We start from the raw sequence: 26,150 nt of genomic DNA, 5'->3' as shown, positions 1-26,150 counted from the left end.
AGAAAAGAGGAGAGGAGAGGGGAGGGGGGGAGGGGAGGGGAGGGGAGGGAAGGGAAGGGAAGGGAAGGGAGGAGAGGAGAAGAGAAGAGACGTTCTGGAACAATTGAGGGATTGCAAGAATACACAAAAGTGAAGAGTCTCTGAGCTGTATCTGTAAGATCAGTGTACCTCGTGTGTTTCATTGTATTATATGCTACACCTCTATTAAAAGAAAGGGTCTCAGCACGTAAGACAGGGTGGGAAAAAAGGAAAAATAGAAAAGAGAAAGAGTCCCTGTCTTTTAGAGTAAAATCCTGAAATATTTTCAAATGAAATGATATGATGTCTGGGATTTACTTCAAAATAATCACGAGGGATTTGAAGAGTGTGTGCGTTGGTGGGGGAGGGGGTATACAGAAAAAATGAAACTGACAGTGAGTTGAAGCTGCGTAAGGAGTATATGGGAGACTCCAAATATTACTTTTTCTCTTTTGCTATATTATCTTGCATGTGAAATTTCCACAGTAAAAAGTAAAAAGAAGAGAGAGAAAAAGGGCCCAGGGTCACTACACACACATTCCTTTACGCATGTAAGAGCTCAGTGGGGAATCTCACCCCAGCCCCCGGCGCTAGGGCCCTGGAAGGCGCAGCAGCCTCGCGCAGTGCACGCTGTTCTGATACTTCTGCCCTTTCCAGCCATCTTTGGCCCATCTGTACAGCGAGCTGCCTGCACCAGGTGAGGGGAGAGAGCCTCACAGAGTGACATGCCTACAGCCTAGGCAGGTCCTTTCCCCGTTTTGTGACCTCTCCTCCCCATGCACAGTTCCCATCACTTGCACCTGTCCAGACATCAGACCCGAAGTTAGACAGACCAGTGTAAGGATGAGTGCTGAACAGAGTCCTTCAGGGAGGGGGACAGTGCCCAAGTGACCGATCTCAAGAGAAGTTAACCCCTCATCCCAAGGGAGACACCCCTGAGCCACAAGGAGGTGGCAGCACTGCTGGAATGAGTTGGGACCTAGACATCAGGAGACCCAGATTGTAGCTGGCTCTGCTGTGGACTGGCTCTGTGATGTGGCCATCACTGGTTTATTCCATAAATACCTATTGGGCACATGGTATGTGCCAGACTCTGCTAAGCATGGGAAACACATACTTGACGATTCAGCCTGGGCCATGGCAGCACTCACAGCGTGGTAGGAAGCAGACAAGACAGCCAGGCACAGAGGGCAGTCTTCATGGGGACTGTACAACCTAGGGTGGAGGACGCCTTCCAGAGCCTCAGTGAAGCCTCAAGGACAGGTGGGAGTCAGGAAGACAGAAACTTGGAGACTAGAGAACCACGTGTAAAAGGGGGCAGCTGCAAGTAGCTCCATGGGTGGATGGGCTGTTGAGGGAGATGGGAGGATGAAAGGGGGCAGGAACCAGACCAAGCCACCCTGGAATTCCGTTCCCCTTATGTGTCACCCTTAGTTTCCCTCTCCATGCTTAAGGTGAGGGGGCTGCACTGGGTGGGCTCTCAGCTTTCTCCAGTTCTAAGGGGTTTGAAAATTCATGGCCAAAGAAGCCAGAGCAGAGGGCCTGAGTGCCCAGGTCCAGCCTGCTGGTCCCAGGACTCCCCTCCGCATACCCTCCCCTTCTCTTTGGGAGGGAGGTTCCCTGAGGACAGGGAGCAGGGCGAGCTGCACAGCTCTCAACGGTCTCCTGCGTGACCTGTGCCCACTCCTGTGTGGATTGGGCTGGGTTGGTGGCGTGGGGGGCTGGCTGACTTGCTAGTCTCTTGTAATTTGTCTGAAAAAGTCCCAAAGCAGGGCAGGACAACAGGGGAGGAACCCGGGCGTCTGCCAGCCGGTTCTCTTCGGCCTCAGAGTTGCTTCTGCGGCCTTGCAGTCCCTGCGTCCTGCCCTCTCCATGACCGCCCGTCCTGGGCCCCTCGCTTTACAGATCCCGCACCCATCTGTCCCCTGCGCTCTCTGAAACTCCCTCTGCTCCCCCTGCGAGGCTTGTCCAAGGGCTGACCCCGGGCCTGCCGCCCTTCCCTCGGCTGGGCCGGGGCTGTCCGCAGTCCGCTCTCCTGGTCGGGCTTCCGAAGAAGGGAGGAGGCCGGTTCCGGCCCCGCGGCCCTCACGTGCTTTCCCGGCCGCCCCTCCCGCCCCGCGTCGAGGCAGACAAGCCTGTTCCTCTTCCCTTGGCTGCGATTGCGACAGGCCGGCCTGGCTCCCAGCGCTCCCTGTCCCCGCCCCGCGGCCAGCTCGCTCCACTCCCACTTCCTGAGCTCCGCCGTGGGAGCCCTGGAGGCCCGGCCTGGCCGCTCCCGGCCCTGGGGGGCACATCGGCCCTGAGTCCCGTCCCAGGCTCTGGGCTCAGGCAGCTGCCGCCACCGCTGCCCAGGGCGTCCGGCCTCCTGCCTTCCTCCCAGGCCCCCACTCTGCTGGCCGCCTGGCCAAGTGGCCGCCATGCGCCTGCCTTGGGCCACCTCTGCCCCCGGCCTGGCCTGGGGGCCTCTGGTGCTGGGCCTCGTCGGGCTCCTGGCAGCGTCCCAGCCCCAGGTGGTGAGGAAGGGGCCTGGTAGGAGTGGGCGAGGGTGGGGAAGAGGGATCTGGGCAGGCTTCGCTCCATTCCTTCTGCTCTCCCAAGCTGACCCCTGACTAATTATTCTCTCCTCTTTTCCATCTCCCTTTGAAGGTGCCTCCATACGGGTCGGAGAACCAGACCTGCAGGGACCAGGAAAAGGAATACTATGAGCCCAGGCACCGCATCTGCTGCTCCCGCTGCCCGCCAGGTGAGAGGCAATGGCAGGACGAACCTGGGCCTCGGAAGTGGGTCACGGGGTCTCCAGCCCCCTTGAGGCCTCAGAGGGAAGGTGGGCACTGTCCCCCAGGAAAACTGGCTGCTGGAGACGAGCATGGGAAACCCTAGACATCAGGTGGAGGAGATGGAACTGGCCCTCCCCACTGGGCCACCTCTTTCCTTACCTCACTGAGAGGGAGCCGGAGGGCCACGGGCAGGATGCTGGGGGGCCAGAGAGACCGAGGGAAAGGCCGGGGTCACACCACAGGCAGCAGAGGTGAGGGTGGAGCCATGTCTCCTGAAGCTCTACTACCGAACTCACGTTCTAGGCACCTATGTCTCAGCTAAATGTAGCCGCAGCCGGGACACAGTTTGTGCCACATGTGCCGAAAATTCCTACAACGAGCACTGGAACTACCTGACCATCTGCCAGCTGTGCCGCCCCTGTGACCCAGGTGAGTGGGGATGTGCCTGCGGGGGGCTAGATCCCCTGGAGCTGGGCCCCTCCCTAACCCCTCCCGTCTCCCCACCAGTGATGGGCCTCGAGGAGACTGCCCCCTGCACAAGCAAACGGAAGACCCAGTGCCGCTGCCAGCCGGGAATGTTCTGTGCTGCCTGGGCCCTCGAGTGTACACACTGCGAGCTACTTTCTGACTGCCCGCCTGGCACTGAAGCTGAGCTCAAAGGTTAGAGGTCCCTGAGGGGCTGGATGTGAAAAGGAGGCTGGGTGCCAGGGATGGCAAGTGGGAGAAGGGAATATGGTACTGTGTCCACAGCGACCCCCCAGGTCCTTGGCTTAAAATGCCTCTTCTCATTCCATGCAGAGGCTCCCAGAAGAGTTCTGGAGGGACATGAAACTGGGGCAGGTGCAGGGGGGCACACGAGGGGGTTCTTCTCAGTACTGGGAAGCTGGGGCAAGATGGTAGGCTGTAGGCCAGGTGCGGTGGCCCACACCTGTAATCCCAGCACTTTGGGAGACCGAGGCAGGTGGATCATGAGGTCAGGAGACCGAGACCATCTAGGCTAACACGGTGAAACCCCCTCTCTACTAAAAATACAAAAAATTAGCTGGGCGTGGTGGCGGGCGCCTGTAGTCCCAGCTACTCGGGAGGCTGAGGCAGGAGAATGGCATGAACCCGGGAGGTGAAGCTTGCAGTGAGCCAAGATCGCGCCACTGCAGTCCAGCCTGGACAACAGAGTGAGACTCCGTCTAAAAAAAAAAAAAAAAAAGGTAGGCAGCAAAGCAGAGCTTGGGAAAGGTGAGGCAAGAGCTACAGAATGGGGTGGATGGGCAAGGAGGAGGCCATCCTGAGGCTTAAAGGAAACTCACAGCCCGGCAAAGGGCCCCTCCCTTTTGCCAATTCACCCTGGCTGGCCTGCCTTTCTCTTGGCAGATGAAGTTGGGAAGGGTAACAACCACTGCGTCCCCTGCAAGGCAGGACACTTCCAGAATACCTCCTCCCCCAGCGCCCGCTGCCAGCCCCACACCAGGTGAGTGCGGCCCCACGCATGCTCCTTCCACCCTCTGAGGAGTCTCAGCTGCTAACAACCCCCAGCCCCCATCCTTGACACTGTGGACTTGACTCACCACTTTCAGCCGCCCCGCATGCCCACTGGGACACTGGTGGGCCAGGGCATGAAAAGGTCATCATCTCTTTTTTCCTCTGCAGGTGTGAGGACCAAGGTCTGGTGGAAGCAGCTCCAGGCACTGCCCAGTCTGACACGACCTGCAGAAATCCATCAGAGTCGCTGCCCCCAGAGATGTCAGGTGAGGGTCCAGGGCTGAGGGAAACAGAGGGGTGCCTTGGAAAATGCCTTAATGCTCCACATCTAAAAAAAAAAAAAAAAAATGAGGAAAAGATTAACCCTTCCTTCCCAGAATTGGAGCAAGAAGAAAAGTTCCTTACAGAAAAAATTAGAGTATCCCTAGGCTAGTTTACACACACACACACACACACACACACACACTTACTTTTAAAATTATACATACTGTAATACTATGTAAAGGAACACATCCCTTGGCATTTTAGAGCTGGAATTGTAGAGAGTATGTCAGCTAACCTTCTCATCTTATATATGAAAAACTGATGCTCAAAGAAGTGAAGCGACTTAAAAGTCACACAGCTGGGCAGGAAACCATGGCCTAGACTCCCATTCCATATTCCCTTAGGCTACTGAGATGTAATGATAGCTACTACTGTCATCATTTTGGGCATACCAACATCACACAATCCATTATTTTTTTCACACAATCCATTAACTAGACCAAACACCTCTTTATTAGACTATATATTTTTATTATTAGACGGAAGATTCCCATTTGACTCTTTCTTGTCTGTTTCCTGTGGATTGATTGGCTTTGCTAGCCTGGTAGATGGCTACAAGATGTTTCTAATGACTGTAACATCACTAATTGGTAGAAGGTTCACTGTGTGTGTTGGGCACTCTGTAACCGCTTTACATTTACTAACTCATTTCATCTTCTTAATGATGCTATGAGGTAGATTCTATTATTATCCTCATGGACTGAAGGAAGAAACTGAGACTCAAAGAGGTTAAGTGACATACTCAAGATCATCCACCCAGGTGGTCATTGGTGTTATTAGAGACTGTACTCAGGTTTTCTTACTCCAGAGCCCATGTCATAATGCATGCACTATAGAAAATTAGAGACTTGGCCGGGCGTGGTGGCTCAAGCCTGTAATCCCAGCACTTTGGGAGGCCAAGACGGGCGGATCAAAAGGTCAGGAGATTGAGACCATCCTGGCTAATACGGTGAAACCCCGTCTCTACTAAAGAATACAAAAAACTAGCCGGGCGAGGTGGCGGCGCCTGTAGTCCCAGCTACTTGGAAGGCAGAGGCAGGAGAATGGCGTAAACCCGGGAGGCGGAGCTTGCAGTGAGCTGAGATCTGGCCACCGCACTCCAGCCTGGGCGACAGAGCCTGACTCCGTCTCAAAAAAAAAAAAAAAAAAAAAAAAAAAAAAAAAAAGAAAATTAGAGACTTCAGATAAGCAAAACTAAAATTCACCCACAAAACCACTGCCTAGAATATCCACTCGTTACACTGTGGTATATATTCCTCCCAGACATTTTTCTATGCATGTTTATATGTACTGGGTTTTTTTTGTTGTTGTTGTTGTTTACTAAAAGTGAAGTAATTTTAATATTTTATAACCTGATTTTTTCATTCCACAATCTAAGTATTTTTCTGTGCTCTGTTAATTTTGAACTATGTATCAAATACAACTGGCATTTTAGAGCTGGAATTGTAGAGAGTATGTAAGCTAACCTTCTCATCTTATATATGAAAAACTGATGCTCAAAGAAGTGAAACGACTTAAAAGTCACACAGCTGGGCAGGAAACCGTGGCCCAGACTCCCAGGCCAGTTTCTCCCCAGGCCTCCTATTCCATATTCCCTTAGGCTACAGATTTACATGAATGAGAAGGGGAAAAATGCCCAGCAGAGAAATGCGCAAGTCCTCCCACCCTTCCCCAGGCGTAGTTGAAGGGCACTGGAGACTCCGTGCTATTGCTGGCAGCTCTGGTACCCAGAGAAGGAGAAATTACCCACTGCTACAGATCAAAGCTAGAGAAGCTGAACTCCAGCCTCTCTTTCTCTTCCCCTCCTAGAATCTGCCCTGAGCAAGGGGGTGGAGAACTTGCAAGCCCTGCTCTCCCAGGTGACCACAGGCAGTTCCAAAGCAAGGTTCCCCACTCTCTCACCCCGGTAAACACCCTCACAGGTATAGCAGGGCAACCCTAGCTCCTCTACAGCAGCCCCTCTGTACAATGGCTGAGGCCACAACTCCAAGCCCCACCCTTCCCTACTGTCTCCCAATCCCACTTCCAGACCTTGAAAATCAGCTGCCCAAACTCCCATCCTGCACGCACAAGCCTGCCCAATCCTGATCTCTGAGCAGGAGGGCACCAGCACCACCCCCAAACATGCCCATCCATGATACAGTCTCTCCTGGCTGCCAAGAGGTCCTCAAGTCCAACTTAGTTCCCCTTCTCTGTAACCCAAGGGAAGTTTCTCTCATTCTGCCTTTAGGAGCTGCAGTGTGGCTAGAAGAAAAAAAAGCTGCTCCCTTTTCTCTGTCTGGGTTGTCCAGGATCTGGAAAGCTCTTCCTTCTCCTCCTCCCCTCTGTCCTTTTTGGGGCTGTGATCACCCCTCCTGTTTGCTGTCCTGGCAGGAACCATGCTGATGCTGGCCATCCTGCTGCCACTGGCCTTCTTTCTGCTCCTTGCCACCATCTTTGCCTGCATCTGGAAGAGCCACCCTTCTCTCTGCAGGAAACTGGGTAGGAAGGGGTCAGCTGCAGTGGATGGGTTGGCGGTGGGAGGTGGAGGGAGGAATATTCAACTTCCCCGGTGCAACCCTCCACACCCTCAAGACTCCCAAAGCCTACCCCCTACATAGACATCCTTACCTTCATCCAGCTGCTTATTCTGAGGCTGGAGATGAGAGTGACAGTGGCTTGTTCCTCTGGGCCCCCAGGTGGTCAAGTTGCTACACACTGTGGTGGGGTGTGGAGGCTGAAAGGCTAGGTCTGAGGCCTGCCAGGGAGCCTACACCCATTTCGTTCTCCATTGCAGGATCGCTGCTCAAGAGGCGTCCACAGGTAATGGCGGGGGCTGAGAAGGCAGCAAGGAGGGGAAGAGGTGATGAGAGTACAAAGTGGGAGCAGACAGGAAAAGAGTATGCAGGCTGACTTCACACTCATTCATTCATTCATTCAACTGATGATTTACTGAACATGCCATGTGCCAGGCACTGTCCTAGGCACTGGGGGTACAGCAGTGAGCAAAACACAGTACCTCCTCTCCTGGAGTCCACATGCCCATGGAGCAAGAATACAGTTAAACTACATATCAGGTGGTATAATTGCTAAATAAAGCAGGTAAGGGCTCAAAGAGTGACAGTGGCAAAGGAGGGGGGTATTTTAGACAGAGGGGACAGTGAAGGCCTCTCTGAGAACCTGATATTTGAGCGGAGAGCTGAAGAAGCGAGGAGCCAGCCATGGGGTTATCTGGTGGGAAAGTGCTCCAGGAAGAGGGAGCATCCGGTGCGAAGACCCTGAGGCAGGGGCATGGGGAGGAGCAGAAGCGGGTGGTGAGTTGCCAAAGCATGGAGTGGGGTATGGGAACTAAAGAAAGATGAGCCAGCCTGGGCAACACAGCCAGACCCCATCTCTACCCAAAATGTTGTTTCAAGTTAGCCAGGCAGGGCCAGGTGCAGTGGCTCATGCCTGTAATCCCAGCGTTTCAGGAGGCCGAGGCGGGTGGATCACCTGAGGTCAGGAGTTTGAGACCAGCCTGGCCAACATGGTGAAACCCTATCTCTACTAAAAATACAAAAATTAGCCGGGCGTGGTGGCAGGCACCTGTAATCCCAGCTACTTGGGAGGCTGAGGCAGGAGAATTGCTTGAACCCAGGAGGCGGAGGTTGCAGTTGAGCTGAGATTATGCCACTGCACTCTAGCCTGGGTGACAGAGTAAGCCTCTGTCTCAAAAAAAAAAAAAAAAAAAAAAAAAAAAAAAAAAAAAAAAAAAAAAGTTAGCCAGGCAGTCCCAGCTACTCAGGAGGCTGAAGCTAGAGGATCACTTGAGTCCAAGAGTTCTTGAGCCTGCAGTGACCTATGACTGCACCACTGCACTGTAGTCTGAGTGACACAGCCCGACCCTGTCTCAATAAAGAAAGAAAGAAAGAGAGAAAGAGAAAAAGAGAGAGGAGGGAGGGAGGGAGGAAGGGAGGGAGGGAGGGAGAAAAAGGGGTCTGGGGCCCTTGTCATTGTTTGGGTCTCCATCTCTTTCCTGCAGGGAGAGGGACCTAATCCTGTAGCTGCAGGCTGGGACCCTCCAAAGGCCAATCCACACTTCCCTGACCTGGTAGAGCCACTGCTGCCCATCTCTGGAGATGTTTCGCCAGTATCCACTGGGCTTCCCACAGCCCTAGTTTTGGAGGAAGGGGTGCCGCAACAGCAGAGTCCTCTGGACCTGACCAGGGAGCCGCAGTTGGAACCTGGGGAGCAGAACCAGGTGGCCCACGGTGAGCCTGGGGCAGGGAGAGGACAGGAAGGATGGGGAAGGATGGGGAGAGAGGGATGACTGGCAGAGAGAGACTGTGGGCCAGATGAAATAAAAAGACCAGAACAGAGGCAGACAGAGACTCTGCTGCCAGTCAGTGTCACAACTAGAGAAAAAGGAAGAGACTGGAAAACCCAGAAACAGAGAAATGAACACAGAGCTCAAGAAACCAGCAGCAAGCAGGAGAGGGGCAGGGCCAGGGGAAAGGCGAGAAGAAGGTAAAAATTCAAGAAGCAGCGGGACTGAACTGGGGGCCTGCCTTCCTCAACACTCTGCCTCCTTTCCTACAGGTACCAATGGCATTCATGTCACTGGCGGGTCTATGACTATCACTGGCAACATCTACATCTACAATGGACCAGTACTGGGGGGACCACCGGGTCCTGGAGATCTCCCAGCTACCCCCGACCCTCCATACCCCATTCCCGAAGAGGGGGACCTGGGCCCTCCCGGGCTCTCTACACCCCACCAGGAAGATGGCAAGGCTTGGCATCTGGCAGAGACAGAGCACTGTGGTGCCACGCCCTCTAATAGGGGCCCAAGGAGCCAATTTATCACCTATGACTGATGGCATCTGAGAAAAGGCAGAAGATTGGAGGCACAAGGGCACCTTCTCCCTTGAGGCCACCCTGCCCATGTGGGATTCACAGGGGGCCTGAGTAGGGCCCGGGGAGGCAGAGCCCTAAGGGACGAACGCTCAGACACCTGCGAGAGCAGGTGGGCACTGGCTGGGTACGATGCCCTCCACAGGACTCTCCCTACTGCCTGAGCAAACCTGAGGCCTCCTGGCAGGCCCGCCCACCCACTGGGGCTGCTCAGCCTCGGGCACGGACAGGGCACATGATACCAACTGCTGCCCACTATGGCACGCCGCACCGGAGCATGGCACCGAGGGAGCCGCCACATGGTCACCTCCAAGGACGTCACCGGGCCCTCTAAAGGATTCGTGGTGCTCATCCCCAAGCTTCAGAGGCCATTTGGGGCTCCACACTTCACATGGACTGAGGTAGACCCTGCATGAGGATGAAATTATAGGGAGGACGCTCCTTCCCTCCCCTCCTAGAGGAGAGGAAAGGGAGTCATAAACAACTAGGGGGTTGGGTAGGATTCCTAGGTGTGGGGAAGAGTTTTGGAAGGGGAGGAAAATGGCGAGTGTATTTATATTGTAACCACATGCAAATAAAAAGAATGGGACCTAGATAATTTATTTTCTTGGGATTTATACAGAAACACTATTCCATGGAGACAATCTCAAAGACAAAGGTCAAGACACTAAAATATAATCCCATAAAGGTATTTCAATGAGGAACTGGTGGATATAGTCCAGGAAATAACAGTCGAGTCAGTGATGGCTGACAACGTGCCTGGCAGTGTTCTCAATGTTTTACAGTACTAACTTATTTAATCTTCACAATAACTCCATGAGGTAGATATGATTCCCATTTAACAGATGAGGACGCTGAGGCACAGAGCAGTAACTTTCCCATTTCAGCTGCAAATGACAAAGCTGGGATTTGCGCCCAGTTTGTCTGGCTTTTAGAGGCCTCTTGGAGGGGGAAAAAAACCACGCCCTTCCAGAATTTCTTTGAACAGGTAGAATGGTCTGGCCTTAAATAATCAGATCTCTTGCATGTTCTGCAGGTGTTAAGTCTCAGTCAACTCTCAAACATCTAGCCACACGCAAAGTGAAAAATGTTCTCCAAGGTTGATTGAAGGGAAATGTGTGTATTTTTTTTTTTTTTTTTAGACAGTGTTTCATTCTGTCACTCAGGCTGTAGTGCAGTGGCACTATCATGGCTCATGGCAACCTTGAACTCCTGTCTCAAGGGATCCGCCTGCCTCAGCCTCCCAAGTAGCTGGGGCTGTAGGTGTGTGCCATGACACCCGGCTAATTTTTTGTATTTTTAGTAGAGATCAGGTCTCCCTGTGTTGCCCAGGCTGGTGTTGAACTCCTGGGCTCAAGCAATCCTCCTGCCTTGGCCTCTCAACATGCAGTGATTACAGGCGTGAGAGCCACCGTGCCTGACCTGAGGTGTGCACTTTAGACATAAAATGAGAGAAGCCAAGTTCACATTCTGTTGGTGAACAGAAATCTAGGCTGGCCTCCTTTTGGTTCAGAAAGAGTATTTGTGACTTTTACTTTTTTGGTTTCTTTTTGTCTTCTTTTATTTTTTCCCCCTAAAAGGACTTTAAATCTTCTCAAGCCCTCTTATTAGTAAATGTTTGCCCCTCCCCGTCCCTGAATGCTCTCCTGTGCTCCGTAGAGAGGATCTTAGCTTGCAGGATTGTTAGGGAGCTGCTGCCAGTTGGCTGCTCCTTCCATAAAAGGCCACTGTCATGGCTCTGATATGAAGAACTCTGTCACTGGGGCTCATTAGGATGGAGCGGCTGCAAAACACACACCTCAGAAGGCGTCTGATCCAACTGAGTGGATGGGTCATTTAAGGTTGACTGTGAAAGTATCACATCCAACTTCCTTTTTTGAAAAGTAAATAATGGTGAGCTGTATCTTTAAATAAAGCTAAATCCTCCTGCCCCTGCAATATGCTGGGGCCAGACTGCATGAATTCTTAATAATTGTTCTAATGTGTTTAGATTAAAAAAAAACAAATTTTATACATTTTTTTCAACAAAATAAAAGGAGGAAAATATTTTGAAAGAAATGGTACACAAGCACAGCCCTTTGTGACACCATTCAAATTTATGATTATACCTCCCGATATGTTTTTAGAGACAGGATCCGACTGTGTCACCCTGGCTGGAGGGCAGTGGCACAATCATGGCTCATGTAGCCTCAACTCCTAGACTCAAATGATCCTCCTACCTCAGCCTCCCACATAGCTAGAGCTATAGATGCATGCCACCACATCTGGCTCATTTTTTTTTTTTTTTAATTTCTTTTTTAAGAAATGGGGTCTTGCCGGGCGCGGTGGCTCAAGCCTGTAATCCCAGCACTTTGGGAGGCCGAGACGGGCGGATCACGAGGTCAGGAGATCGAGACCATCCTGGCTAATATGGTGAAACCCCGTCTCTACTAAAAAATACAAAAAACTAGCCAGGCGACGAGGCGGGCGCCTGTAGTCCCAGCTACTCGGGAGGCTGAGACAGGAGAATGGCTTGAACCCGGGAGGCGGAGCTTGCAGTGAGCTGAGAGCCGGCCACTGCACTCCAGCCTGGGCGGCAGAGCAAGACTCCGTCTCAAAAAAAAAAAAAAAGAAAGAAATGGGGTCTTGCTATGTTGCCCAGGCTGGTCTCAAACTCCTGGGATCAAGTGATCCTCCCACCTCAGCCTCCCAAAGAGCTGAGATTGCAGGCATGAGCCACTGCAGCCGGCCTGCCTAAATTAATTTTCTAGGGCCGCCATAACAAAGTACTGCAGACTGGATAGCTTAAGCTGCAGAGATTTACCTTCTCACAGCTCTGGAGGCTGGAAGTCAGAGATCAAGGTGTTGGTAAGGTTGGTGTCCTCTGAGGCCTTTCTCCTTGGCCTGCTAATAGTGGCCTTCCTGACACCTGTGTCTTCACATGGTCTGTCTTTTGTGCGTGAGTGTGTCCTAATCTTCTCTTAGTGGATTAGGGCCCACCCTGATGACCTCATTTTAACTTAATCACCTCTTCAAAGCCCCTGTCTCCAAATAAGGTCCCATTCTGAGATCCTGGGAGTTGGCTTCAGCACATGGATTTTGGAGGGGGACACGATTCCACGCAAAGCATTGCCCATGTCTGTTTTGCCAGTGTTGAGTCAGTACAGGCTCCAGGACACATCCACAGAGCACAGGCCACGTGGAGGGGAGCTTCTGTCTAGAAGGAAAAGTTGGCAGAAAACCAACAAAGACAACTTCTTGATGGTGGTCTTCAAAAGATGCAACAGGATGCAATGGCAGTTGACAATGGAATAATTGTTGGTTGTGAGAACCCTAATCCTCTGCCACAGGGAGGAGACAGCTGACACCAAGTCCAATCCACATCAACATGGGGGTGGGACACCCGTGAGGGGGACAAGGCTGTAGCCCAGAAGAAAGGTAGATGAAACTGGGGAAGGAGCAGTAGCACAGGGAGATGGGGGAGGATGGGGTAATTCAGAATTTCCCTTTTTGAGAGTGGTATCAACACAATGTCAAAGTAGGAGTTCTCCGGCTTCTCTCCTCCCCAGCAGAATTTCAACCAGCAACAATCCCGTGGCAACTTTACCACCCTGAATACCCCAGAACTTGGAGTGAAGCTTTGTATCCCCTGGGATGACAGAGCCAAGGAAAATCATGAAGACAGTAAGGGGATGGCTGCTCTCTGACCACGCCACTCCTCCCCAAGCCCGCACAGTGCCACACGCAGAGGAGTCCCTGGACGCTTGGTTTCTCCAGTGGACACAGTGGATGAGAGGTGGGCGTTCAGCTTCCCTACCAGTCTGAGACTTCACAGGAGACTCACTCTAGTCTTTTCCGGCAGGAAGCACTGTGAGTACCGGCAGGGTTAGCCCACCAAGGGTCAGTAAGAACTTCCCTTTTCTTTCTTTCTTTCTTTTTTTTTTTTTTTTTTTTTGAGACGGAGTCTCACTCTGTCGCCCAGGCTGGAGTGCAGTGGTGCACAGTCTCTGCTCACTGCAAGCTCTGCCTCCAGGGTTCAGGCCATTCTCCTGCCTCAGCCTCCCAAGTAGCTGGGACTACAGGTGCCCGCCACCAAGCCCAGCTAATTTTTTGTATTTTTTTTAGTAGAGACGGGGTTTCACCATGTTGGGCAGGATGGTCTGGATCTCCTGACCTTGTGATCCGCCCGCCTCGGCCTCCCAAAGTGCTGGGATTACAGGCGTGAGCCACCGCGCCCGGCCAGAACTTCCCTTTTCAAAAGATAAAGCGGTTCACACAGACAGCTGTGGTGGACTCTTTCTGCTGCCTGCCCAACAGACTTCTGCACATTTCCTAAGGACAGAACCGCATTTCTGTACTAGAGCAGAGATTCCACGACATCAGGAGAAGAGGCCCTTCCCCCAATCCCAGGAGCCGATAAACTCATTCTTCTTTGCAATTGTACAGTGACATGCACAGGGAAGTCTTCCTTTCCAGGATATAAAGCACCATTAGGAGAAAGTTTTTGGCTTACCTTGGCCCTTATTTTTTGTTTGGGGGATGTTGTGTGTGACAGCATCATTCCTGAGCTGTGGTAGCCAAATTACCATCATGAGGAAATAGCCACGGGACTAAAAGGTCAATCCTCTGAGGACCTGGAAGAAAGGAAACAACCTGGCTCCCAAGGCATCACTGAGACCCAAATCATCAGTAAGTAAGCACAGCACCTACTTCTGGGCTTCTTTTTACCAGAGGAAAAAAAGTTCCCATTGTGTCAATCATAGTGTCCAGTTTTCCTTTTCTTTTTTAGTTTTAATTGTATTTATTTCCTCTCTTTCGGATGGATGATTTATTCACATGGGTCAAAATTCAAAAAGTATCAAAGAGTAAACAGTGAAATGTCTCTCTTTCACTCCTATCCCCCAACCACCAAGGTCCCTGCCCTGGAAGCAACCAATGTTACTGTTTCTGATGCTGTTCCAGAGGTCATTTATGCATATTCAAACAAATATATATGAATACATTCCTTTGCTTTTTTATTTCTACAAATGGTCCTACAGCAGTCCTCCCTTATCTGTGGTTTTGCTTCCCATGGTTTCAGTTATCTGCTGTGGTCCAAAAATATTACATGGAAAATTCCGGAAAGAAACAATTCATCTGTTTTAAATTGTGCACTGTTCTGAACAGCATGATGAAACCTCAAGCTGTCCGACTGAGACAGAGTAGGGATGGGACGTGGCCCCACCCGTGCCCCACCAAGAACCTCTATTGCAAGCTGGTGGGGGTGTGGCCAGCGAGGACCCCAACCAGACTGTCCAGACCTTGCACCGTGACTCTTGCTCAAGGCACTATGCCCACTCATCGCAGACCCTTAGAGAGACTAAGATGAGCAATGTCCCACCATAAATCTTACTCCAGGTGCCATACCCACTAGTTGTAGAACCTTGAAGAAATTAAAATAAGCAGCTACCACCTTAAATCCTACTCAAAGGAGTTAACCCTATCTCCCGTATGTACACCACAAGACCAGAAGAATGAGTGCTTCTTTGCCTTGTCTTCATTATAATTCCAAAAATCACACCCGGGGTGGGGACTTAACATGCTAATGAGACGCATGATGCATAAAGAACTGTGTTATCAAACTGAACAGGTGCCAAAGTTTCCGCATCTCTACCTGCTCAAACTCACTCCCCTCCCACTTCAGCTCCTTCAAGATTACTCTCTTGAGTCTCTTCCAGGAGCCAGCCAGAGAATTCTCTCTCGTGCTGCCTCCCTTATGCCCTGCATAAGCTCTAATAAAGCCTTGTCTGGGAGAACTCCTTTGGCCTCATGTTAACAACTATTGCATTAACAACCCCCAAGACCGCGTGGTTGGTAACACTACTCCTGTCCTTCAAGACATGAATTCTCCCTTTGTCCAGCGTCTCCTCCCTGTAGACGCTCCCTACCCCTTACTCACTTACAAGCCTTCCCAGTGATCAGACCAACTGTTGGGGTATTGCATGCTTGTGTTCAAGTCACCCTTATTTTACTTCATAATGGCCCCAAAGCACAAGAGTGGTGATACTGGTAATTTAGATGTGCCAAAGAGAAGCCAGAATGTGCTTTCTTTGATGACTTTGCTAAGATCTACAATAACAGTGAACCTTCTATTCATGAAATTGTGAAGCAGATAAAAGAAATTCATACTAGTTTTGCTGTCACACCTTAAACTGCAAAAGTCATGGTGCATGATAAGTGCTTAGTTAAGATGGAAAAGGCATCAAATTTGTGGGTGGAAGACATGAACAGAAATGTGTTTTGACTGACAGCAATCAGGTTCAGTGCTATCCACAGTTTCAGGCATCCACTGGGGGTCTTGGAACGTATCCCCCTTGGAGGGGGGTAGACTACTGTACACGATGTTCTGTAAGTTCTTCCCCTTGCCTTTTTCAGTTATTAAAATAGCTTGACCATAACTCCATATTAGTACCAAAAAAACTTTCTCATTCATTTTTCTATCTATGTGGTATTCTATTACATGGCTGTACCATTTAACTGGATCCCTTTTGAGGATTTTTAATTCATTTCTAACCTTTACTATTACAGACAACACTACAGTAATAACCTATGTCATTTTGCACATGTGGAAGTACTGCTACAAAAAACAACTGCTGGAAATAAAATTTCCTGGTTAGAAGGTACATACGGCCGGGCGCGGTGGCTCAAGCCTGTAATCCCAGCACTTTGGGAGGCCGAGACGGGCGGATCATGAGGTCAGGAGATCGAGACCATCCTGGCTAATACGGTGAAACCCCCTCTCTACTAAAAAATACAAAAAACTAGCCGGGTGCCGAGGCGGGCACCTGTAGTCCCAGCTACTCGGGAGGCTGAGACAGGAGAATGGCGTGAACCCGGGAGGCGGAGCTTGCAGTGAGCTGAGAGCCGGCCACTGCACTCCAGCCTGGGCGGCAGAGCAAGACTCCGTCTCAAAAAAAAAAAAAAAAAAAAAAAAAAAAAAAAGAAGGTACATACATTTTGTTTTGATAAATGTTGCTAATTTGTCCCCCATAGAGATGGAACGTCGGAATTTTTTTTTTTTTTTTTTTTTTTTTTTTTTTTTTTTTTTTTTTTTTTTGAGACAGAGTCTCGCTCTGTCACCCAGGCTGGAGTCCAGTGGCACAATCTCGGCTCACTGCAAGCTCCACCTCCCGGGTTCACGCCATTCTCCTGCCTCAGCCTCCCGAGCTGGGACTACAGGCACCCGCCACCTCGCCCGGCTAATTTTTTGTATTTTCAGTAGAGACGGGGTTTCACCGTGTTAACCAGGATGGCCTCGATCTCCTGACCTCATGATCCGCCCGTCTCAGCCTCCCAAAGTGCTGGGATTATAGGCGTGAGCCACCGCGCCTGGCCGAACATCGGAAATTTTTAAGTGTCCATTTCCTTACATAAACACCAACTTTGATGTGTTATCAAACATTTTGATCTTCGCCAAACTGAAAGATTAAAAAAAAGTTATCTCAGTGTCATTTTTATTTGGATTTCCTATTGTGAGTGAAGTTTTTCATTTCACTGTGAATGAACATTTCATTTCCTATGAGTGAACAATTCATACGTTAAAGAGCGATTTGTAATTTATTTTCTATTACTGTTCATATCTCTTTCTATTTTTCTTTTCTTTTCTTTTTTTTTAGACAGGGTCTCGCTCTGTCACCCAGGCTGGAGTGTAGTGGCACAATCACAGCTCTCTGCAGCCTCCACCTCCCAGGCTCGAGCAAATCTCCCACCTCAGCCTCTCTCCAGTAGCTGGGATTACAGACACACACCACCACGCCAGGTTAATTTTTTAATTTTTTGTAGAAATGAGGTTTCACCACATTGCCCAGGCTGGTCTCGAACTCCTGAGCTCAAGTGATCCTTCTGCCTTGGTCTTCAAAGTGTTGAGATTACAGGTGTGAGCCATCACACCTGGCCTCCTATATTTCTATTAGTTTCCAAATGTTATCTTCTTATCTCCAGTCATCTATTGAACAACAGTTTTTTGTTTTTTTGTTTTGTTTTTGTTTTGTTTTGTTTTGTTTTGAGGCGGAATCTCGCTCTGTCGCCGGGACTGGAGTGCAGTGGCCAGATCTCAGCTCACCGCAAGCTCCGCCTCCCGGGTTTACGCCATTCTCCTGCCTCAGCCTCCGGAGTAGCCGGGACTACAGGCGCCCGCCACCTCGCCCGGCTAGTTTTTGTATTTTTTTTAGTAGAGACGGGGTTTCACCGTGTTAGCCAGGATGGTCTCGATCTCCTGACCTCGTGATCCGCCCGTCTCCGCCTCCCAAAGTGCTGGGATTACAGGCTTGAGCCACCGCGCCCGGCCTGAACAATAGTTTTTTATTCACTAATTTAAAACTACTGTTATGGGCCGGGCGCGGTGGCTCACGCCTGTAATCCCAGCACTTTGGGAGGCCAAGGCGGGCGGATCACGAGGTCAGGAGATCGAGACCATCCTGGCGAACATGGTGAAATCTCCTCTCTACTAAAAATACAAAAAAGTTAGCCAGGCGAGGTGGCGGGCGCCTGTAGTCCCAGCTTCTCAGGAGGCTGAGGCAGGAGAATGGCGTGAACCCGGGAGCCGAGGGAGCTTGCAGTGAGCGGAGATCGCGCCACTGCACTCCAGCCTGGGAGACAGAGCAAGACTCCGTCTCAAAAAAAAAAAAAAAAAAAAAAAAACCTACTGTTATGATAAACCAAATTTTTGTGCAAGTTTGAATTTACTTCTGGACTTTCAATTCTCTCATTGATCCGTCTTTTCAATTTGCCAACATTACAGTCTTTCAATTGTTTTAGCTTTATATTTTAATATCTCTTAGGGCCAGTACCTCTTTTCACTCTGTCTTTTTAAAAATCTTTCTAACTATATTTTCTTCTTTTTCCACATGAATTTTAGGATCAGCTTATTTAGTTCACTCTCCCTCCAAAAGAAAGGCTCCTTTGAGGATGTGTTTTGAGATTGTATTGAATTTACAAATCAATTAGGGTGTTGGGTTTGTTTGTTTGTTTGTTTTTACTTTGAGACAGGGTCTCGCTCTGTCACCAGGCTGGAGTGCAGTGGCACGATCTCGGCTCACTGCAACCTCTGCCTCCCGGGTTCCAGCAATTCTTCTGCCTCAGCCTCCTGAGTAGCTGGGATTACAGGTGCGTGCTACCATGCCCAGCTAATTTTTGTATTTTTAGTAGAGATGGGGTTTCACCATGTTGGCAAAGCTGGTCTCCAACTCCTGACCTCAAGTGATCCAGCCTCAGCCTTCCAAAGTGCTGGGATTACAGGCGTGAGCCACCGCGCCAGGCCGGATCTCCTTTTCAAGAACATGATATATCTTTCTATTTGTTGATACCCTCCTCTTTGTGTCCTCGGTAGCATTTTAATGTTTCCTTAATATGGACATTTCTCATTATAGTCATTCCTTAGTGTTTTACCTGTATAAGTGCTATAAAAATGGGATTTTTTAGTTTTGTTCTCTTTTTTTTTCCCCAGCCACCTACTGAATTCCCTCATGATCTATAATAGTTTTTTGTTTTGTTTTGTTTTGTTTTTGTTTTTGTTTTTCTGAGATGGTGTCTCTCTCTGTCACCCAGGCTGGAGTGCAGTGGCGCCATCTCGGCTCAATGCAAGCTCCTCCTCCCGGGTTCACGCCATTCTCCTGCCTCAGCCTCCCGAGTACCTGGGACTACAGGCGCCACCACCTCGCCCGGCTAGTTTTTGTATTTTTAGTAGAGACGGGGTTTCATCTTGTTAGCCACGATGGTCTTTTTTTTTTTTTTTTTTTTTTTTGAGACGGAGTCTCGCTCTGTCGCCCAGGCTGGAGTGCAGTGGCCGGATCTCAGCTCACTACAAGCTCCACCTCCCGGGTTCACGCCATTCTCCTGCCTCAGCCTCCCGAGTAGCTGGGACTACAGGCGCCCGCCACCTCGCCCGGCTAGTTTTTTGTATTTTTTAGTAGAGACGGGGTTTCACGGTGTTAGCCAGGATGGTCTCGATCTCCTGACCTTGTGATCCGCCCGTCTCGGCCTCCCAAAGTGCTGGGATTACAGGCTTGAGCCACCGCGCCTGGCCTATAATAGTTTTTCAATAATTTTCTTAGGTTATCACCTATAAATAATGCTAATTGTGTAATAATTTTTCCAGAAACAAGTTCTTGCCATGTTACCCAGGTTGGTATGGAACTCCTAGGCTCAAGCAGTCTGCCCACCTTGGCCTCCCAAAGTGCTGAGATTACAGGCGTGAGCCACCATGCCTAGCCCTAATATTTTAAAATCTCATCTAAATGCATCACATAGTATCTGCAGAACAATAGTAAATAGTAATGGACAGCTCTGTCTCAAACCTGATTTTAAGGGCAATACTTCTAGTATTTTCTCATTAAGCAGCAGTTGAAATACATATATTTATTTTGTTATGCTAAGGAAGTATCCATATCTTATTATTTCATAATAATCCGATGGATAATGAATAAATAAAACAGAAAGACCAGATAGAAGGCTACTGCTATAGGGAGATGGAGAAAGGTGGAAGGTTGGAGATACGCCTTAGAGATAGATTCAACAGGATTTATTGGTGGGCGTGCATCCCAACTCATATTTTACAGCCTTTGGGTTACTAGTTTGTTTAATCTGAGCCTAACTTCCAAATTAACATTTGGTAAACATTAAGTGAGTGTTTACTATGTACTAGGCATCTTAAGATACAACAGCCAATGAGACAGACCTGATACATAAACTTCTGGAGCTTGTAAAAGAATCACAATTATTGTTTTTGTAGACAAGTGCTACAAAAGAGAAGCACAACATACAACTAGCGACCGATTCTAGGTCTGGAGATGAGGAATCCCTCCCTGAGGAAATTTAAGACGCAAACTGAAGAATAAATAAGGGTTAGCTAAATTGAAGGGGTGTTGAGGAGGAGAGCTCTGCTGGTGGGCTAAATGGTATGTGCAAAGACCCTGTAATAGAAGAATAGTTTGGGCCGGGCGCGGTGGCTCAAGCCTGTAATCCCAGCACTTTGGGAGGCCGAGACGGGCGGATCACAAGGTCAGGAGATCGAGACCATCCTGGCTAACACCGTGAAACCCCGTCTCTACTAAAAAATACAAAAAACTAGCCGGGCGAGGTGGCGGGCGCCTGTAGTCCCAGCTACTCGGGAGGCTGAGGCAGGAGAATGGCATAAACCCGGGAGGCGGAGCTTGCAGTGAGCTGAGATCCGGCCACTGCACTCCAGCCTGGGTGACAGAGCAAGACTCTGTCTCAAAAAAAAAAAAAAAAAAAAAAATAGAAGAATAGTTTGGCTAGAGCTTGGGAATAGAGAGATGAAGCTAGAGAAGGAGGCAGGTAACACATCATTCAGACTTACAGTCTACAACAATTTTGAACTTTACCCTAAGAGCAATAGGAAACCAGTAAAATTTTTTTTCCAACGTAGTAAAGTATACGTGTGTGTGTGTGTGTATGTGTGTGTGTATATATACATAGATATAAATTTTTTTTTTTCACTCTGTTGCCCAGGCTGGAGTGTAGTGGCACAATCTTGGCCCACTGCAACCTCTGCCTCCCAGGTTCAAGAGATTCTCCTGTCTCAGCTTCCCTAGTAGCTGGGACTACAGGTGTGCACCACCACACCTGGCTAATTTTTGTATTATTAGTAGGGATGGGATTTCACCATGTTGGCCAGGCTGGTCTCGAACTCCTGACCTCAAGTGATCCACCTGCCTTGGCCTCCCAAAGTACTGGGATTACAGGCATGAGCCACTTCGCCTGGCCTGTAAATAATATAAAGTATACTAATCTTAAGTGTATAGCCTGAAGAAGGGTTACATAGGTGAATACCCATGTTACCATCACAGAAGATATGCAACATTTTAGTTCCTTAGAAGATAACATCATGCCACTTTCCACTCAGTCATGCTTACTGCTTGAGTTCCAGTTTATATTCTGGGAGACATATGATATCGCAGAGATATCCACTTTTTTCCCTATTTTGACTTATATCCCCATCAGGAAGTATGTGTTTGTTTGTTTGTTTTTAAGATGGAGTCTTGCTCTTGTCGCTCAGGCTGGAGTGCAGTGGCGCTATCTTGGCTTACTGCAACTTCAGCCTCCCAGGTTCAAGCGATTCTCCTGCCTTAGCCTCCCGAGTAGCTGGGATTACAGGCGACCACCACCACACCTGGCTAACTTCTGTATTTTTAGTACAGACGGGGTTTCGCCATGTTGGCCAAGCTGGCCTTCAACTCCTGGCCTCAAGCGATCTGCCCATTTCGGCATCCCAAAGTGCTGGGATTACAGACGTGAACCATCACGCCTGGCCTCATTTGGGTTTTTTTTTCTTAATGAGTTTTTAGTTTGGAATAATTTTAGAATTATAGAAAAACTGCAAAGATAGTACAGAGGGTTCTGGTATACCTTTCACCCAGCTTCCCTTAATGTTAATATCTCACATAGCCATGATACATTTGTCAAAACTAATTAAGAAATTAACATGGTTGAAACATGTTAACTAAACTACAGATTTTATTTAGATTTCACCAGTTTTTTCCCTAATATCCTCTTTCTGTTCCGGAATCCAATCCAGGACACCACACTGCACTTAGTGATTGTGACCCTTTAATATTTAGTCTTCTCTGATCTGTGACAGTTTCTGTCTTTCCTTATTTTTTCATGACCTTGGCAGTGCTTTTGTTTTTGTTTCTGTTTTTTTTCAGAGACAGGATCTCACTGTGTTGCCCAGGCTGGAGTGCAGTGGTGTGATCATAGTTCACTGTAACCTCGAACTCCTGGGCTCAAGCAATCCTCTCCACCTTGTAGCGTGAATAGCCAGGGCTACAGGCGTGCAACACCATACCTGTCTTTTTTTTTTTTGAGATGGGGTCTTACTATGTTGTCTTGAACTCCTGTCCTCGAGCGATCCTCCCACCTTAGCATCCCAAAGTGCTAGGATTATAGGCATGAGCCACCACACACATGACCAACCTTGGCAGTTTTAAAAACTACACTTTTTGGATTATTTTGTAGGCTGGCACACCGTTTGGGTTCATGTGATGTTTTCTCATGATTAGAAACTGCCAACCGCCGGGCGCGGTGGCTCAAGCCTGGAATCCCAGCACTTTGGGAGGCCAAGACGGGCGGATCACGAGGTCAGGAGATCGAGACCATCCTGGCTAACACGGTGAAACCCCGTCTCTACTAAAAATACAAAAAACTAGCCAGGCGAGGTGGCGGTGCCTGTAGTCCCAGCTACTCGGGAGGCTGAGGCAGGAGAATGGCGTGAAGCCGGGAGGCGGAGCTTGCAGTGAGCTGAGATCTGGCCACTGCACTCCAGCTTGGGTGACAGAGCAAGACTCCGTCTCAAAAAAAAAAAAAGAAAGAAACTGCCAACCTAGGCCGGGCACCGTGGCTCATGCCTGTAATCCTAGCACTTTGGGACGCTGAGACAGGCAGATTGCTTAAGTCCAGAAGTTCGAGACTAGCCTAGGCAACATGACTAAACCCCATCTCAACAACAGCAACAACAAAAATACAAAAACTAGCCTGGTGTGATGTGTGCTTCTAGTCCCACCTACTTGGGGGGCTGAGGTGAGAGGATCACTGGAGTCCAGGAGGTCAAGCCTGCAGTGAGCTGTGATCGCACCACTGCATTCCACACTGGGAGACAAAGCGAGACTCTGTCTCAAAAAGTTTAAAAAAGGCCGGGCGCGGTGGCTCAAGCCTGTAATCCCAGCACTTTGGGAGGCCGAGACGGGCGGATCACGAGGTCAGGAGATCGAGACCATCCTGGCTAACACGGTGAAACCCTGTCTCTACTAAAAATACAAAAAACTAGCCGGGCGAGGTGGCGGTGCCTGTAGTCCCAGCTACTCGGGAGGCTGAGGCAGGAGAATGGCGTGAAGCCGGGAGGCGGAGCTTGCAGTGAGCTGAGATCTGGCCACTGCACTCCAGCTTGGGTGACAGAGCAAGACTCCGTCTCAAAAAAAAAAAAAAAAGAAACTGCCAACCTAGGCCGGGCACCGTGGCTCATGCCTGTAATCCTAGCACTTTGGGACGCTGAGACAGGCAGATTGCTTAAGTCCAGAAGTTCGAGACTAGCCTAGGCAACATGACTAAACCCCATCTCAACAACAGCAACAACAAAAATACAAAAACTAGCCTGGTGTGATGTGTGCTTCTAGTCCCACCTACTTGGGGGGCTGAGGTGAGAGGATCACTGGAGTCCAGGAGGTCAAGCCTGCAGTGAGCTGTGATCGCACCACTGCATTCCAGACTGGGAGACAAAGCGAGACTCTGTCTCAAAAAGTTTAAAAAAGGCCGGGCGCGGTGGCTCAAGCCTGTAATCCCAGCACTTTGGGAGGCCGAGACGGGCGGATCACGAGGTCAGGAGATCAAGACCATCCTGGCTAACACGGTGAAACCCCGTCTCTACTAAAAAATACAAAAAACTAGCCGGGCGAGGTGGCGGGTGCCTGTAGTCCCAGCTACTCGGGAGGCTGAGGCAGGAGAATGGCGTAAACCCAGGAGGCAGAGCTTGCAGTGAGCTGAGATTGCGCCACTGCACTCCAGCCTGGGCGACAGAGCGAGACTCCGTCTCAAAAAATAATAATAATAATAATAATCCTAATTACTTCCCCCATCCTTTGTATTATTACCATCATTAATTTTACTTATGCGTAACACATATATGTATATATATGACCAAATACACTGATGCTATTATTATTTTGAAAAACTATTACCTGTTAGATAAATTAAGATCAAGAAAGACCGGGCGCAGTGGCTCACTCTTGTAATCCCAGCACTTTGGGAGGCCAAGGCGGGTGGATCATTTGAGGTCAGGAGTTCGAGACCAGCCTGGCCAACATGGCAAAACCCTGTTTCTACTAAAAATAATTTTTTAAAAAATGGCCAGGCACGGTGGCTCACACTTGTAATCCCAGACTGCCTAAGCTCAGGAGTTCAAGACCAGCCTGGGCAACACGGAGAAACCCCATCTCTAATAAAAATACAAAAAATTAGCTGGACATGGTGGTGCATGCCTGTAATTCTAGCTACTTGGGAGGCTGAGATGGGAGAATCACTTGAACCCAGGAGGTTACAGTGAGCTGAGATCATGCCACTGCACTTCAGCCTGGGCAGCACAGCGAGACTCTGTCTCAAAAATATAAAAATAGGCCGGGCGCGGTGGCTCAAGCCTGTAATCCCAGCACTTTGGGAGGCCGAGACGGGCAGATCACGAGGTCAGGAGATCGAGACCATCCTGGCTAACACTGTGAAACCCCGTCTCTACTAAAAAATACAAAAAAACTAGCCGGGCGAGGTGGCGGGCGCCTGTAGTCCCAGCTACTCGGGAGGCTGAGGCAGGAGAATGGCATAAACCCGGGAGGCGGAGCTTGCAGTGAGCTGAGATCTGGCCACTGCACTCCAGCCCGAGCGACAGAGCGAGACTCCGTCTCAAAAAAAAAAAAAAAAAAAAAAAAATATATATATATATATATATATAAAAAAATAAAAATTAAGGCCTGGCACAGTGGCTCATGCCTATAATCCCAGCACTTTGGTAGGCTGAGGCAGGTAGATCACAAGGTCAGGAGATCGAGGCCATCCTGGCTAACACAATGAAACCCCATCTCTAATAAAAATACAAAAAATTAGCCAGGCGTGGTGGTGGGCGCCTATAGTCCCAGCTACTCGGGAGGCTGAGGCAGCAGAATGGTGTGAGCCCGGGAGGCGGAGTTTGCAGTGAGCCAAGATCGCACCACTGTGCTCCAGCCTGGGCAACAGAGTGAGACTCCCTCTCAAAAAAATAAATAAATAAATAAAATTAAAATTAGAGAGTCCAGAAAATTAAAACTAGAGAGTCCAGAAAATTCTCACACACTGAAGTCTTATAGGGAAGTCAGTTCTTTCCTTCATCCTTCTAAGAGAGTCACTCATAGGTTCACTAAGCACCTGCTGGCATCAGGCACCATGCTAGGGACAGGAATGTCTGCGACATGATTCCTACCTTCAAGAAGCTTGTAGACTATTGAAACAAACAAACATTGATACAGTGTGTAACAGCATATGAAGCACATGTTCTATCTTTTTTTTTTTTTTTTTTTGAGACGGAGTCTCGCTCTGTCGCCCAGGCTGGAGTGCAGTGGCGAGATCTCAGCTCACTGCAAGCTCCGCCTCCGGGGTTTACACCATTTTCCTGCCTCAGCCTCCCAAGTAGCTGGGACTACAGACGCCCGCCACCTTCCCTGGCTAGTTTTTTTTGTATTTTTTTAGTAGAGACACGGTTTCACCGTGTTAGCTAGGATGCTCTCGATCTCCTGACTTCGTGATCCACCCGTCTCGGCCTCCCAAAGTGCTGGGATTACAGGCTTGAGCACCGCGCCCAGCCCACTTTTAATCCTCATTACAACTCGCCATTTCCTCCACTTTTCAGATGTGGAAACCCTTTGACCACAACCTTCAATTCTTGCTCAACCACCCCCACTGTGCCTCAGCCCCTCACTCAGGACTGCCAGTCCTCTGCCTCCTCTACTTGGTTTGCAGGCATCAGCTCCTTCCATTTTCACTTCCTTTCTGTCCGTCTTACATCCTATAGCCCACTGTTTTTGTCACTCTTTTGTTGATACCGTAAAGTCTCTTGCCTTTCTGAACTTTAATCACGCCTTTATGGAAACATCCCACTTCTGGATGAACTGAACTATTTCCTTCTCCATG

At 49.4% G+C, this 26,150-nt stretch overlaps 1 protein-coding gene and 1 pseudogene across 3 annotated transcripts; both read left to right on the top strand.

Annotated features, from left to right (window-relative positions):
* The first annotated feature begins 2,109 nt into the window (after nucleotides 1-2,109).
* On the top strand, nucleotides 2,110-10,065 carry LTBR (lymphotoxin beta receptor). 3 transcript variants are annotated; one of them, XM_010385960.2, is made up of 10 exons: nucleotides 2,110-2,531; nucleotides 2,665-2,761; nucleotides 3,099-3,224; nucleotides 3,303-3,455; nucleotides 4,164-4,260; nucleotides 4,440-4,537; nucleotides 6,969-7,076; nucleotides 7,372-7,397; nucleotides 8,596-8,824; nucleotides 9,153-10,065. In XM_010385960.2, the coding sequence occupies exons 1-10, from the start codon at nucleotides 2,436-2,438 to the stop codon at nucleotides 9,428-9,430; spliced, it is 1,308 nt and encodes a 435-aa protein (XP_010384262.2). In that variant the 5' UTR covers nucleotides 2,110-2,435; the 3' UTR covers nucleotides 9,431-10,065. The 3 variants fall into 3 exon arrangements, with proteins under 3 accessions (XP_010384262.2, XP_010384261.2, XP_030794932.1); XM_030939072.1 differs by having other exon boundaries at nucleotides 2,152-2,528; XM_010385959.2 differs by having other exon boundaries at nucleotides 3,099-3,455.
* A 5,761-nt stretch (nucleotides 10,066-15,826) lies between these two features.
* The window catches only part of LOC115899953, a 35,914-nt pseudogene continuing 25,590 nt past the window's right edge, over nucleotides 15,827-26,150 (top strand).

This window comes from Rhinopithecus roxellana, chromosome 10 (genome assembly GCF_007565055.1).
Source record: "Rhinopithecus roxellana isolate Shanxi Qingling chromosome 10, ASM756505v1, whole genome shotgun sequence".
In the NCBI taxonomy this organism is placed as follows: Eukaryota; Metazoa; Chordata; class Mammalia; order Primates; family Cercopithecidae; genus Rhinopithecus; species Rhinopithecus roxellana.
The sequence above is the reverse complement of the archived record's forward strand: the minus strand, read 5'-3'. Positions and strand labels throughout refer to the sequence as shown.